The sequence below is a fragment of the Ambystoma mexicanum genome, chromosome 2p, assembly GCF_040938575.1.
Source record: "Ambystoma mexicanum isolate Mex_15411 chromosome 2p, UKY_AmexF1_1, whole genome shotgun sequence".
Taxonomy (NCBI): Eukaryota; Metazoa; Chordata; class Amphibia; order Caudata; family Ambystomatidae; genus Ambystoma; species Ambystoma mexicanum.
This window is the reverse complement of record NC_090923.1, coordinates 1194808461-1194824999: the sequence shown is the minus strand read 5'-3', so window position 1 is coordinate 1194824999 and position 16539 is coordinate 1194808461. Positions and strand designations below refer to the sequence as shown.

Genomic DNA, 16539 nt, shown 5'->3' with positions numbered 1-16539 from the left:
GCAAGTAGGGGCTGCAGAGAGATGTTCTTACCTGCTAAGAGAGGTGCAGGCAGGGGCTGGGAAGAACATCTGTCTGCAGCCCCTACCTTCCCTACTCTGTAGATGATAAATATCTCCCCAGCCCCTGCCTGCACCTCTCTTAGCAGGTAAGCACATCTCTACGCAGCCCCTACCTGCCCATCTCTATAGATGATAAATATCTCCCCAGACACTGCCTGCACCTCTCTTAGCAGGTAAGAACATCTCTCCCCATCCCCTACCTGCCCTACTCTGTAGAGGATAAATATCTCCCCAGTCCCTGCCAGCGTCTCTCTTAGCAGGTAAGAACATATCTCCCCAGCCCCTACCTGCACTTCCCTGTAGAGGATACATATCTCCCCAGCCCTTGCCTGCACCTCTCTTAGCGGGTAAGAACATCTCTCCACAGCCCCTACCTGCCCTTTTCTGTAGATGATAAATATCTCCCAGTCCCTGCCAGAGCCTCTCTTAGCAGGTAGGAACATATCTCCCCTGCCCCTACCTGCCCATTTCTGTAGATGATAAATATCTCCCCAGTCCCTGCCTGCACCTCTCTTAGCAGATAAGAACATCTCTCCCCAGCCCCTACCTGCCCTACTCTGTAGATGATAAATATCTCCCAGCCCCTGCCTGCACCTCTCTTAGCAGGTAAGAACATCTCTCCCCAGCCCCTACCTGCCCTACTCTGTAGATGATAAATATCTCACCTGCTAAGCGAGGTGCAGGCAGGGGCTGGGGAAATATTTATCATCTACAGAGTAGGGCAGGTAGGGGCTGCAGAGAGATGTTCTTACCTGCTAAGAGAGGTGCAGGCAGGGGCTGGGAAGAACATCTCTCTGCAGCCCCTACCTGCCCTACTCTGTAGATGATAAATATCTCCCCAGCCCCTGCCTGCACCTCTCTTAGCAGGTAAGAACATCTCTCCCCAGCCCCTACCTGCCCTACTCTGTAGAGGATAAATATCTCCCCAGTCCCTGCCAGACCCTCTCTTAGCAGGTAAGAACATATCTCCCCAGCCCCTACCTGCCCATTTCTGTAGATGATAAATATCTCCCCAGTCCCTGCCTGCACCTCTCTTAGCAGGTAAGAACATCTCTCCCCAGCCCCTATCTGCCCATCTCTGTAGATGATAAATATCTCACCTGCTAAGAGAGGTGCAGGCAGGGGCTGGGGAGATATTTATCATCTACAGAGATGGGCAGGTAGGGGTTGCGTAGAGATGTTCTTACCTGCTAAGAGAGACGCTGGCAGGGACTGGGGAGATATTTATCCTCTACAGAGTAGGGCAGGTAGGGGTTGCGTAGAGATGTTCTTACCTGCTAAGAGAGGTGCAGGCAGGGGCTGGGAAGAACATCTCTCTGCAGCCCCTACCTGCCCTACTCTGTAGATGATAAATATCTCCCCAGCCCCTGCCTGCACCTCTCTTAGCAGGTAAGAACATCTCTACGCAACCCCTACCTGCCCATCTCTGTAGATGATAAATATCTCCCCAGTCACTGCCTGCACCACTCTTAGCAGGTAAGAACATCTCTCCTCAACCCCTACCTGCCCTACTCTGTAGAGGATAAATATCTCCCCAGTCCCTGCCAGCGTCTCTCTTAGCAGGTAAGAACATCTCTCCTCAACCCCTACCTGTCCTACTCTGTAGATGATAAATATACTCGAGTCCTTGCCTGCACCCCTCTTAGCAGGTAAGAACATCTCTCCGCAGCCCCTACCTGCCCATCTCTGTAGATGATAAATACCTCCCCAGTCACTGCCAGCGCCTCTCTTAGCAGGTAAGAACATCGCCCCCACCCCCTGTCTGCCCATCTGTGGAGCGCATACACCCCCCCCCCACCGCCCTCCTCCCCGTGTTCCTCCCCATAGACATAGTTTATGCTACTTGATGAAATATTTGTAAAGCGCATCGTCTGACCTTTGAACCGCCTCTAAGCGCTGCGGTGGTCTACGTTGGGTCTGGTGCGCACAATCACATGTTTTCACGGATTACCATGTGGCAGAATTGGGTTTTGCTTGCGATTAAGTCCGGTTCAAGGGGAAAGGAGTAGGTTTCAAGGTCGGCAACCTTTGCCCACCATAAATGAGCACATTTACCCGATAAGTGGGCGTCCACACAAAGACTCGGACGGGGCCCTGGAAACAGCACTCCGCAGCCGCCCATGGAACACTCTTGCACTCACTCAAATTGCACACCTCATTTCTATAGGTGTAGCCAGTCCGGCTGCTAGTGAACTTACACGACGCCAGGCAGATCAAAAGAGTGCTTTGGATATTCATTGTACACACCTTTTAATGGGCTGATTAACACGTGTTAATGTTTGTTTGCGGAGCCATGTGTGAGTTGCGTACAGGTTTTTGCAAACAGCACATAAACTGAGTTGAACTTTACGATAAGAGAACGTGTCCGTGATGGGAGCATTTGCGCACAGCCCCAGCCTGGGCGTGACTGGTATCACAAGAACCGTCCTCGAATATAATATCTCTCCACCCCCCCCCCCCCCCCCCCGAGCCGTGTCCCTCCATGTGAAAAATAGGAGCATCTCCCCACAGCCTCGGCCTGTCCCCGCCCCTGAGGAATAATGGGGACACGGTGTACGCTTTGTTACAGGAGCAGTCGCCCGATAAGAACATCCCTCCACAGCTCCAGTGAGTTACTACTCATTAATGAATGTCTTTTATTTAAAAAAAACAAAAACATTCCTCTGAAAAGATCATCTCCTCACAGCCCTGCCAGCCTCTCTCTCTCTATAGAACGAATGCAAGGAATCCGAGCTGTCCCGGGGCAAGAACATGTCCCCACTGCCGCGGCCAGACCCCTAAATATATAAATAACGTCAAGAACTATGTCCTGACAAGGATACCCCTCCCCCATCCCAGGCAAATCCCTAATTACATCAATAAAGCTAAGAACTATGTTCTGTCAAGAAGACACCCCATACCCCAGACACATCCCTATCTATATACATAGTGTTCAAACTATGCCCTGACAAGAACATCGCACCACATCCCCAGCCTGCCTCCCAGCTATATAAATAATGCGATACCTGTCCTCTGTCAACAACACATCCCCAAGGCCCAGGCCTGCACCTGTGTATAGAAATAATGTCCAGGAACAGTGCTCTGGCAATGACATCTCTCCCAGCCCCAGCCTGAGCCTATGTATAGAAATAATGTCCAGGAACAGCGCTCTGGCAATGACATCTCTCCCAGCCCCAGCCTGAGCCTATGTATAGAAATAATGTCCAGGAACAGCGCTCTGGCAATGACATCTCTCCCAGCCCCAGCCTGAGCCTATGTATAGAAATAATGTCCAGGAACAGCGCTCTGGCAATGACATCTCTCCCAGCCCCTGACTGCGCCTATGTATAGAAATAATGTCCAGGAACAGCGCTCTGGCAATGACATCTCTCCCAGCCCCTGACTGCGCCTATGTATAGAAATAACGTCTAAGAACAACCCTCTGGCAATAACATCTCCCCCAACATGCACCTATGTGTAGAAATAATGTCTAAGAACAGTACTCAGGCAGAAACATCTCCCTGCAGCCCCAGCCTGTGCCTATGTATATAAAGAATGTCTAAGAACAGCCCTCAGGCAATAACATCTCCTTGCAGCGCCAACATGTTGCTATTTATAGAAATAATGTCTAGTAACAGCCCTCAGCCAAAACATCTCCCTGTAGTCCCAGCCTGCACCACATTATAGAAATAATATCTAAGAACAGCTGTCTGGAAATAAAATCCCACCAGCCTGCACCCATGTATAGAAATAATGTCTAAGGACATCCCTCTGGCAATGACACCTCCCTGCAGCACCAGCCTCTGCCAATGTATATAAATAATATCTAAGAAAAGCCTTCTGGTAAAAACATCTCCCCTGCCCTATAAATAATGTCTAAGAACAGCAATGTGGCATTAACATCTTCCCCAGCAGGCGCCTATGTGTAGAAATAATGTCTAAAAACAGCACTCAAGCAATAACATCTCCCTGCAGCCCCAGCCTGCGCCCATTTATAGAAATAATTTCTACGAAAAGCCCTATGGCAATAACATCTCCCCCAGCCTGCACCTATGTATAGAAATAATGTCTAAGAACAGCCCGCTGGGAATGACATCTCCCTGCATCACCAGCCTGTGCCTATCTATATAAATAATGTCGAAGAATAGCGCTCTGGCAATAACATCTCCCCCAGCCCCAGCCTGCACCTATGTATAGAAATAATGCATAAGAACAGCTCTCTTGCAATGACACCTCCTTGCAAAACCAGCCTGTGCCTATGTACATAAATAATATCTAAGAACAGCCTTCTGACAATAACATCTCCCCCAGACCCAGACTGCGCCTACATGTAGAAATCATGTCTAAGACCAGCACTCGGGCAATAACATCTCCCTGCAGCCCCAGCCTGCACCTACGCATAGAATGAATGTCTAAGAACAGCCCTCTGGCAATAACATCTCCCTACAGCCCCAGCCTGTGCCTACGTGTAGAAATCATGTCTAAGAACAGCCCTCTGGCAATAACATCTCCCTGCAGCCCTAGCCTGTGCCTACGTGTAGAAATCATGTCTAAGAACAGCCCTCTGGCAATAACTTCTCCATGCAGCACTAGCCTGTGCCTACGTATAGAAATCATGTCTAAGAACAGCCCTCTGGCAATAACATCTCCCTGCAGCACTAGCCTGTGCCTATATGTAGAAATCATGTCTAAGAACAGCCCTCTGGCAATAACATCTCCCTGCAGCATCAACCTGTGCTTGAGTATATAAATAACGTCTAAGAACAGCCCTATGGCAATAACTTCTCCCCAGCCCCAGCTTGCACCTGTGCATGGAAATAAGGTCTAAGGACAGCCCTCTGGCAATAACACCCCCCCAGCCCCAGCCTGCACCTATGTATAGAAATAAAGTCTAAGAGCAGTTCTCTTGCAATGACACCTCCTTGCAACACCAGCCTGTGCCTATGCACACAAATAATGTCTAAGAACAGCCTTCTGGCAATAACATCTCCCCCAGCCTGTGCCTATGTATAGATACAATGTCTAAAAACAGTCCTCTGACAATAATATCTCCCCTAGCCCCAGCCTGCGCCTCCATGTAGAAATGATGGGGGTCATTACGAGTTTGGAGGCAGCCATGGCGCTATTAGCGCCATGGCTGCCTCCAAACCTGGGGCCGGGTCCGGTGTCACAGAATGGGGACTTACCGGGACATTCTGACCTATACGGACCCGGTAAGTCGCCATTCAGTAAACCATTCCCCATTCCCATTTGAGCTGCCATAGGGCTCAATGGGAATGGGGAAGGTGCTAATAATGGGCCCGCAAATTGCGGGCCTGTTATTAACTTCAAGGTCCCTTAATGGGTCCCGCAAAGAACGGCTGGTCAGACCAGCCGTTCCTGCTGGGACCCGCTAAGGGACCTTGGAATATGGCAGTAGGGGCTTAACGGCACCGCCATCCTTAACGGTGCCGTTAAGCCCCTACCGCCATACTCTTAATGACCCCCCATGTCTCAGACCAGCAATCAGGCAATAATATCTCTCTGCAGCCCCAGCTTGCACCTACATGTAGAAATCAAGTCTAAGAACAGCTCTATGGCAATAACATCTCCCCAGCCCCAGCTTGCACCTATGTATAGAAATTATGTCTAAGAACAGCTCTCTTGCAATGACACCTCCTTGCAACACCAGCCTATGCCTATGTACACAAATAATGTCTAAGAACAACCATCTGGCAATAATATATCCCCAGCATATGCCTATGTGTGGAAATAATGTTTAAGAACAGTACTCTGGAAATAACATGTCCCTGCAGCCCCAGACTGCACTTATGTATAGAAATAATGTCTAAGAACAGCCCTCTGGCAATAACATCTCCTTGCAGCACCAACATGTTGCTATTCATACAAATAATGTCTAGTAACAGCCCTCAGCCAGAATCATCTCCCTGTAGTCCCAGCCTGCACCAAATTATAGTAATAATGTCTAGGAACAGCCCTCTGGAAATAAAATCTCCCCCAGCCCCAGCCTGCACCCATGTATAGAAATAATGTCTAAGAACAACCCTCTGGAAATAAAATCTCCCCCAGCCTGCACCCATGTATAGAAATAATGTCTAAGGACATCCCTCTGGCAATGACATCTCCCTGCAGCCCCAGCCTGTGCCTATGTATAGCAATAATATCTAAGAAGAGTCCTCTGGCAATAACAACTCCCGAGCCTGTGCCAATGTATATAAAGAATGTCCAAGAACAGCCCTCTGGCAATAAAATCTCCCTGCAACACCAACATGTTCCTATGTATACAAATAATGTCTAGGAACAGCCCTCAGGCAAAAACATCTCCCTGCAGTCCCAGCCTGCACCAAATTATAGAAATAATATCTAAGAACAGCTCTCTGGAAATAAAATCCCACCAGCCTGCACCCATTATAGAAATAATGTCTACGGACATCCCTCTGGCAATGACATCTCCCTGCAGCACCAGCCTCTGCCTATGTATATAAATAATATCTAAGAAACGCCTTCTGGCAAAAACATCTCCCCCAGCCCTAGAAATAATGTCTAAGAACAGCCCTATGGCAATAACATCTTCCCCAGAATGCGCCTATGTGTAAAACTAATGTCTAAGAAGAACACTCAAGCAATAACATCTCCCTGCAGCCCCAGCCTGCGCCCATGTATAGACATTATTTCTACGAAAAACCCTCTGGCAATAACATCTCCCCCAGCCTGCAACTATCTATAGAAATAATGTCTAAGAACAGCTCTCTTGCAACGACACCTCCTTGCAACTCCAGCCTGTGCCTATGTACATAAATAATGTCTAAGAACAGCCTTCTGGCAATAACATCTCCCCCAGCCAGCGCCTACATATAGAAATCATGTATAAGTCCAGCACTCAGGCAATAACATCTCCCTGCATCCCCAGACTGCACCTACACATAGAATTAATGTTTAAGAAGCCCCCTGGCAATAACATCTCCCTGCAGCCCCAGCCTGTGCCCATGTAAAATAACAATGACTAAGATCGGCCCACTGCCAATAACATCTCCCTGCAGTATCAATCTGCGCTTGAGTATATAAATAATGTCTAAGAACAGCCCCCTGGCAATAACATCTGCAACAGCCCTAGCCTGCACCTATGCATAGACATAATGTCTAAGAACAGCCCTCTTGCAATGACACCTCCCTGCAATACTAGCCTGTGCCTATGTACATAAATAATGTCTAAGAACATCCAACTGGCAATAACATCTCCCCCAGCCTGTGCCTATGTATAGATACAATGTCTAAAAACAGTCCTCTGGCAATAACATCTCCCTTCAGCCCCAGCATGCGCCTACATGTAGAAATCAAGTCTAAGAACAGCCCTCTGGCAATAACATCTCCCTTCAGCCCCAGCCTGTGCCTACATGTAGAAATCATGTCTAAGACCAGCCCTCGGACAATAATATCTCTCTGCAGCCCCAGCCTGCACCTACATATAGAACTCATGTCTAAGAACAGCCCTCTGGCAATAACATCTCCCTTCAGCCCCAGCCTGCGCCTATATGTAGAAATCAAGTCTAAGAACAGCCCTCTGGCAATGACATTTCCCAGCAGCACCAGCCTGTGCCTATGTATATAAATAATGATTAAGATCGGCCCTCTGGCAATAACATATCCCTGCAGCATCAACCTGTGCTTAATTATATAAATAATGTCTAAGAACAGCTCTTTGGCAATAACATCTCCCCAGCCCCAGCTTGCACCTATGTATGGAAATAATGTCTCAGAACAGCCCAGTGGCAATGACATCTCCCTGAAGTCCCAGCCTGTGCCTATCTATATGAATAATGTCTAAGAATATTTCTCTGGCAATAACATCTCCCCCAGCCCTAGACTGCACCAATGTATAGAAATAATGTCTAAGAGCAGTTCTCTTGCATTGACACCTTGCAACACCAGCCTGTGCCTATGTACACAAATAATGTCTATGAACAGCTTTCTGGCAATAACATCTCCCCCAGCCCCAGCCTGCACCTATGCATAGAAATAATGTCTAAGAACAGCCCTCTTGCAATGACACCTCCCTTCAACACTACTCTGTGCCTATGTACATAAATAATGTCTAAGAACATCCTACTTGTAATAACATCTCCCCCAGCCTGTGCCTATGTATAGATACAATGTCTAAAAACAGTCCTCTGGCAATAACATCTCCCTGAAGCCCAAGCCTGCGCCTACATGTAGAAATCATGTCTAAGACCAGCCCTCTGGCAATCACATCTCCCTGAAGCACCAGCCTGCACCTACATATAGAACTAATGCCTAAGAACAGCACTCTGGCAAAAACATCTCCCTTTAGCTCCAGACTGCACCTATATGTAGAAAGCAAGTCTAAGAACAGCCCTCTGGCAATGACATTTCCCTGCAGCACCGGTCTGTGCCTATGTATATAAATAATGATTAAGATCGGCCCTCTGGCAATAACATCTCCCTGCAACATCAACCTGTGCTTAAGTATATAAATAATGTCCAAGAACAGCTCTTTGGTAATAACATCTCCCCAGCCCCAGCTTGCACCTATGTGTGGAAATAATGTCTAAGAACAGCCCAGTGGCAATGACATCTCCCTGAAGTCCCAGCCTGTGCCTATCTATATGAATAATGTCTAAGAACATTCATCTGGCAATAACATCTCCCCAGCCCCAGCTTGCGCCTTTGTGTGGAAATAATGTCTAAGAACAACCCTCTGGCAATAATATCTCCCCAGCATATGCCTATATGTAGAAATAATGTTTAAGAACAGTACTCTGGAAATAACATGTCCCTGCAGCCCCAGACTGCACTTATGTATAGAAATAATGTCTAAGAATAGCTCTCTGGCAATAACTTCTCGCTGAGCCCAAGTCTGCACCTATGTGCAGAACTAATGTCTAAGAACAGCCCTCTGGCAATAACATCTCCCCTAGCATGCACCTATGCATAGAAATAATGTCTAAGAACAGCACTCAGGCAGTAACATCTCCCTGCAGCCCCAGACTGTGCCTATTTATAGAAATAATGTCTACGAAAAGCCCTGGCAATAACATCTTTCCCAGCCTGCAACTATGTATGGAAATAATGTCTAAGAACAACCCTTTTGCAATGACATCTCCCTGAAGCCCCAGCCTGTGCCTATCTATGTGAATAATGTCTAAAACCAGCCCCCTGGAAACAACATCTCCCCAGCAGCAGCCAGCATCTATGTATGGAAATAATGTCTAAGAACAGCCCAGTGGCAATGACATCTCCCTGAAGTCCCAGCCTGTGCCTATCTATATGAATAATGTCTAAGAATATTTCTCTGGTAATAACATCTCCCCCAGCCCTAGACTGCACCAATGTATAGAAATAATGTCTAAGAGCAGTTCTCTTGCAATGACACCTTGCAACACCAGCCTGTGCTATGTACACAAATAACGTCTATGAACAGCTTTCTGGCAATAACATCTACCCCAGCCCCAGCCTGCACCTATGCATAGAAATAATGTCCAAGAACAGCCCTCTTGCAATGACACCTCCCTGCAACACTACCCTGTGCCTATGTACATAAATAATGTCTAATAACATCCTACTGGTAATAACATCTCCACCAGCCTGTGCCTATGTATAGATACAATGTCTAAAAACAGTCCTCTGGCAATAACATCTCCCTGAAGCCTCAGCCTGCGCCTACATGTAGAAATCATGTCTAAGACCAGCCCTCAGGCAATAATATCTCCCTTCAGCCCCAGCCTGCGCCTATATGTAGAAATCAAGTCTAAGAACAGCCCTCTGGCAATCACATCTCCCTGAAGCCCCAGCCTGCACCTACATATAGAACTAATGCCTAAGAACAGCCCTCTGGCAATAACATCTCCCTTTAGGTCCAGACTGCACCTATATGTAGAAATCAAGTCTAAAAACAGCCCTCTGGCAATGACATTTCCCTGCAGCACCGGCCTGTGCCTATGTATATAAATAATAATTAAGATCGGCCCTCTGGCAATAACATCTCCCTGCAGCATCAACCTGTGCTTAAATATATAAATAATGTCTAAGAACAGCTCTTTGGTAATAACATCTCCCCAGCCCCAGCTTGCGCCTTTGTGTGGAAATAATGTCTAAGAACAACCCTCTGGCAATAATATCTCCCCAGCATATGCCTATATGTAGAAATAATGTTTAAGAACAGTACTCTGGAAATAACATGTCCCTGCAGCCCCAGACTGCACTTATGTGTAGAACTAATGTCTAAGAACAGCCTTCTGGCAATAACATCTCCCCCAGCATCCACCTATGCATAGAAATAATGTCTAAGAACAGGCAGTAACATCTCCCTGCAGCCCCAGCCTGTGCCTATTTATAGAAATAATGTCTACGAAAAGCCCTGGCAATAACATCTTTCCCAGCCCCAGCCTGCAACTATGTATGGAAATAATCTAAGAACAACCCTTTTGCAATGACATCTCCCTGAAGCCCCAGCCTGTGCCTATCTATTTGAATAATGTCTAAAAACAGCCCCCTGGAAACAACATCTCCCCAGCACCAGCCAGCATCTATGTATGTAAATAATATGTAAGAACAACCATATGGCAATAACATCTCCCCAGCCCCAGACTGCACTTATGTATAGAAAAAATGTCTAAGAAAAGACCTCTGGCAATGGCATCTCTGTGCATCACCAACCTGCCCCTATGAATAGAAATAATATAGAAGAACTGTCCAATTACAAAACTATATCTTCAAAGCCCCTGCCTGCCCATATCTATAGAAATAATGTTTAAGATCTGTTCTCTGACAACGGCATCTGCCCGCAGCCCCAGCCTGCGCCAGCGGTATAAATAATGTTAATGTTCTCTTAGCAGAATACCTCCTTCTGCCATAGCCTGCCCCGGTGTATAGAACAATCCAAAGAGATAGGATCCTTTGGAATGTTCATCTACCTCACCTCCCGGCCTGACGCTACCTATAGAAATGATGTAGGGAATAAAACTGCCCTCTAACAACAGCACCCTCACGTACTCCACCCTTCCCCATCTATAATAATAATGTGCAAGAACCCTGCCCAAAAATATACTCCACGAGAATATCTCCCCACAGCTCCATACTGCCCGAACCTATGGAAATAATGTATATTAACTGTTCTCTCATAAGAATATCTCCCCACAGCTCCAGACTGCACCAACCTATAGAAATAATTTTAAAAGACCGTCCTCTCACAAGAATATCTACACAGCTTCAGACTGCCGCAACCTATAGAAATAATAAATAACTGTATTTCCTCTCACAAGAATATCTCCCCACAGCTCCATACTGCCCGAACCTATAGAAATAATGTAAAAAGACTGTCCTCTCAAAAGAATATCTCCCCACGGCTGCAGACTGCTCCAACCTATAGAAATAATTTAAAATAGACTGTCCTCTCACAAGAATATCTCCCCACAGCTGCAGACTGCTCCAAAATATAGAAATAATTTAAAATAGACTGTCCTCTCACAAGAACATCTCCCCACAGCCCCAGCCTTCCCCTGTCCATAGAAAGAAAGCAGAGGAATCTCTTACAGCATTTCTCCAGACCGCCAGACTGGTCCTAGGTATAGAAATAATGCATGTTTCAGGAACTGTCCTATGTTAGGAACACTCCCTACCCCAGCCTGCCTCTATGTCACCCCCACAGACCCAGCCCGTCCTCGCAGCTTTAGGGATGCGCCCCCCTGGCACCTGCGCCCCCTCTGTAACAACCCTCCTGGTAACAATGCCCCTGGCCCCGGTGCAGGGGTTGTCCTGCCTCAGGCAGTGGAGTAACTTTCCTGAAAACGTTGGGGGGACATGACATCTGATGAAAAGGTGCCCCAGCCAAATGAAAGGGGACAAAATGGTGTGCCATGAAAGTTGGGGGGACAAACACCCCTGCCCCCCTAAAATTACGCCCATGGTCTCAGGCAATGCCTGTATTGTCTCTCACGGGACCCACTCCCCTCCAAACACCGGCTTTCTATGGCCGCCCACTAGCGGGTCCCTTCGGTGGCCACTGTTTGATAGACCCTCGGCGAATAAAGCGATGCAGATACGCTGGACCAATCTCATGAGTGTAAGAACGGCAAAGCGCCTCGATTATCGCATGTGAGCGCTAGCGCGGTATCCTGCAGAAGTTACTAAACACATTGGGATTTCTTTCTATCATGTGTGCCGAGCGTATTTACAAGAGGTCCCGGTTAGTCAGCACCGTCAGTTGCCAACTTACCTGGTTCTCTGATTCCAGAGGAATGCCCCCTTCTCCCGTCATGGCAGGGAAATTCCGAGCTTCGTGTTTGCTCCACGGGGGCCAGCAGCTCGCCTCTACGGTCCGCAGGTCACCCCCGGGCTGTCGGCAGGGTTTACTGATTGGCGAGTGGTCAGTGCCGATGCTTCGGCGCCGGCCGGCCACGCCGTGCTCACGCACGCAGACGAGTGGGAGCGCTGCCTCCTGGCGTCCACGGCAGGTCAGGGACGGGCAACCTGTCTGTCAGCGCCAGCCATGTCCTCTGGCTGCAAGGAACGCATCCTGCGCGGATCACCCAAAACAGACCGTGGGGAGGCACTCTCTTGGGGAGGAGCTGTGAGTGGGGAGGTGCCCTTTGCTCCCACAGCGGCACACTCACAGCCTTCCCCTATGCACGCACACACGCACACGCACTTTCTTTGACATTTACATGCTGCTTGGGGAGGGGGCGAGATATTCCCGGGGCTATTCTACTCTCCCAGGGGAGCAGGGGTGCCCCAGGCTAAAATGTCAGGGGCGGGGGGCTCACCCATCAAATGTTGGAAGAAGTGCTAACCTCAGAGACTTTGGGGGAGGGCAGAACTTACTTGCGGTGTGGCATCTGGCTTCTTTAGACATTCTAGTAAGACTATTCTAGTGCAGTGTCAATGTTGCGAGCAGTTAAGGCTCTCCTTCTAGCCGGAAAGCACACACGTGAGAACTGCTCTGAGATGTCAATGTCACCTGTCCCCTCACACGCTTCCAATCACCCCCCTGACATGCAAGTGCTACCCCCATCACAATTTCAATTGCCTAAACATGTGTGCACCAATGCAGCGCTTTACGTTAGTAATTGCTGGGCCTTTGTTAATTGTGCAGTTGCGGCACCATTCTGGTCAAGTCCACATAGTCAAACATTTTGGGGGGGGGGGCTAAAGCCCAATCTGCCCAATGGTTGTTTTGCCAGTGCTGGGGTGAGCTATGAGGATAAACTCAAATCTTAGCCAGGGCTCAAGTGAGGGTACATGCGGGTGGACGCAGTCTACCCACTTTTTTGAGAGGGTGGCCTCAGTCCCCCCTCAGCTAAATTGAGAAACATTCAATGCTCTCTTTGAATTTATGAATTAAAGCCGACCTCAGGACCGAACCACAGTAGTCAGTTTTGAAGCCGGACACTTCACCACTGCATTATATAACATGATGAAAAATAACAACCAACCACAGGTGAAATGTCCCATTTCGGTACTGCAAGTTCCAGGGAAAACATTTGTATTTGTTCTTGGGGTTTAAAAACTGAACACCTTTTAACCTTTTTTAAAAACACTATTGGAAGAAAATCTCCTCTCTTGGTTTTGTGTGTTTCTTGATTTTATGAAAGGCAAATGCCATTCGTCCTGTGCAATTTGGCTGGTTATGCAAAGCCAATTTGATGAAATGTGCATATTTCACCTTGATATGCAAAATTCTGGCGATATTACATAGCATTGCGTTTGTGGAGTGCCCCACTTTTATTTTTTGGACTTGACCCCTGAATTCTTTGCTTGCAAAAGGCCAGTGCCTGCCCTCTTGATTCCAAGTGCAGCGCCGTCCGTACATTGCTATGCTCACGTTACCATAGAGTAAATATATAACTTTTCCATTCCATAGATTACCCATTGCTAGTAATTAGTGTCAGGTGCTGAATTGTATTTTGTATAATTCCCCGGAGAGCCTAACTGGAATGCACCCTGCCCCTAAGCATGCATGGTTTGAAAGTGTAGGGTGCACTCAGACAGGCGACATCAGAACAGTCGTGCTTCTTCAGACGACTACAGGCCCTTTGTCAAATAAGATTGGTAGGTATGGCCGGTGCAGGCGTAAAGGGCCGGAAAGGGCCGGATTCACAAAGATTTGGTCCCCGAGTAACAGAGGAGATGCCTGTGATCCTCTCAGATTGGCACCTGCTACCTTATACCGTATTCACAAAGTCTAACACTGGAGAAAATCTCCAAATGCCAGGTGCACCACTGAGATGCCCGTCAATAACTCTTTGAAATTGACCATTGCTCCTGGCATTTCCAGATTGGCGCCAGTTTTCAGCTTTGTGAATCTGGTAATAGTTATCAGCTGCAAACCTAAGATGCTTACGGCCATTTCCTCAACAAGGACAGTCATTGAGAAGGCATGAATACCCCCAGTTTATCAATGATCATAAGTGGAAGGGGACAAACAGAGCCAGGCTGTCTCCATCTTTCAGGCCAATGTCAGCTTTCTGGATCACCATATTCTGGCAACAGTTGGCCTGGGGGGCAAGTTTACTTTTCTGGCACAGCGTGCAGCGGCCCCAACTTGCAGAACAAATAATCTCAATAGCAACTTCTCCCTCTCCCACACATTCTCAAGTACATATACTAGATATTGTTGACATTAATTTCATTTTATGCAACATATTTTTCGGTTGTGTTTGTGGTTTCTTAGAGACCCAGACCCCTGGAAATTCGCACACTTACCAAACATAGTAACACGATTTGACCAGGATAATAACATAATGGTGGAATTAGAAAGCTGGGCTTTGAGTACTGTTTCAATGTGTGACAATTTGTTATTTGACAGCAGGCTACATGTCCTCCTATCCCATCTCATCTTTAATTTTAGAATAATGTAGAGAGTTGGCAATGCTAGAGAAATCATTAGTAGGGCAGAGCCATCGCTGAATTAGGGTGCCTGGGTTTGCTCTCAGAGTAAACATTAACAGGCATGGCAAAAGACCCATACATGAGTGATGTTAAGCAGAATCCTGTGCAGTTCCCTTGGGGACCACTGTAAGAAGATTAAGACTACAGGAGTAAGCAGTAAACCCAATTGGTAGCAGTCTGCACCACCCAGATTTACCTGGTAGCTGTGGCTGAGCAGTCAGACTTCTCTCAAGAAGAGTAGGGCAGTATACAGAGGATACACAATAGGGCTAAAACCACAGTAGAGCAAGCAAACACTGACCAGAGCTTGGTATCAAAAGTATATAATTATTTATTTAACACACAACACTTAAGGAAATACACTAGCACGATAAATCAAAGCAAGTTCAAACACAGTCACAAAAGTATACACACCTCCCTTAAGAATTATTAGGCAAGTCTAAGTCAACACACCACTATTTGTCAAAACAGATGCGAGCGTGTAACTTAGATGGCACTCCAATAATTAAATAAAAGGGAGAGAAAAAGGCAGGTCATAAAAATAAAACAGTTCCCAACACTTTCTATGACCAAAACAAGTTAGTGAAGGCAGAGTCTACTGTAGAGCCAAAGTTCATAGGCCAGGCCCACTTTAAATGGAGCAAGGTGAAATGTGCCCAAGATCACACAGTTGGAAATGCATTCAAGTCTTTGTAAAAATGTTCAAAAGAGGTTGGGTTGATTCTGAAGGTAAGGTTAGAAGGTCTGGGGGCCAAACCAGTTGGAAAGCCAAGGATTTAAGGGTCACCTTTAGCAAACCGTAGAAAGGGAGGCCAGGTGGAACACAGTACCTTTTAAGTTGAGGAAGCTCCAGCGGTGGCAGTTGTTCCTGGCAGCGGGTGCAGTTCATGGTTTCAACCAGGGGAAGAGAAGATCTCGTCAAGGAGTAAACATGGAGTTGTTGCACTGCCCAGGGAAGAGACCAGCCGCAGAGTTCGTCGGTTAAAAGGTGCGTTCCTTTTATTCGCGGTCACACTGGTGAAGCTTGGCTATCCGGCCGCCGAGTGCTTGGCACGGGCGATTCGACCAAGAGACGTCCTGGAAGGTGAAAATGGCGAACTGGTTGATCCCACCAGCTCAGAGGAAGAAGACTCTTTCAGCAGAAGATCTTCTCTTGTCATCGGGAAAGTGGTGAGGTTGTTGCAGCAGGGCTCCAGCGGTGGTGTCGTCGTTGCAGATGGCTCAGCTTCTCCGCTCTTCGGATTTCTTAGGTCCTGTGGTGACTTCTGGAGTTCCAGTCCCAAAAGCCCTGCTTTTATGCAGAAAACCCCCCATTCAACAGCCTAGCTGTCACTCATACATGCTAAGTGGTGAGCCGGGCGGCTCATCACTGGGCCAACCAGAACAGAGTGCGACTTGAGTTGCTAAGGCAACGCAGTCCAGGGTGCCCATTCCCCCACCCACACATCCTGTGGAACCCAGAAAGAGTGGCACCAGTTGGAGGGCTTCTGTGGAGAAGCCCGCCAAAACGTGGAACAAACGCCCAACCTTGGTTGGAGTTACAGAGACAGACACGAATGCCATTTTAGAAAAGAATTCTGGCAAAAAGACCCAACC

The 16539-nt window shown here is 47.5% G+C and overlaps 1 protein-coding gene across 1 annotated transcript in view; it reads right to left on the bottom strand.

The window, feature by feature from the left end:
* AVPR2 (arginine vasopressin receptor 2) overlaps nucleotides 1-12573 on the bottom strand; it is a 272681-nt gene extending 260108 nt beyond the window's left edge. The window contains exon 1 of the mRNA XM_069645403.1: nucleotides 12272-12573. Coding sequence (XP_069501504.1) covers nucleotides 12272-12313 — 42 coding nt within the window. The 5' untranslated portion in view covers nucleotides 12314-12573. The remainder of the gene's footprint in view (nucleotides 1-12271) is intronic.
* Nucleotides 12574-16539: the final 3966 nt, after the last annotated feature.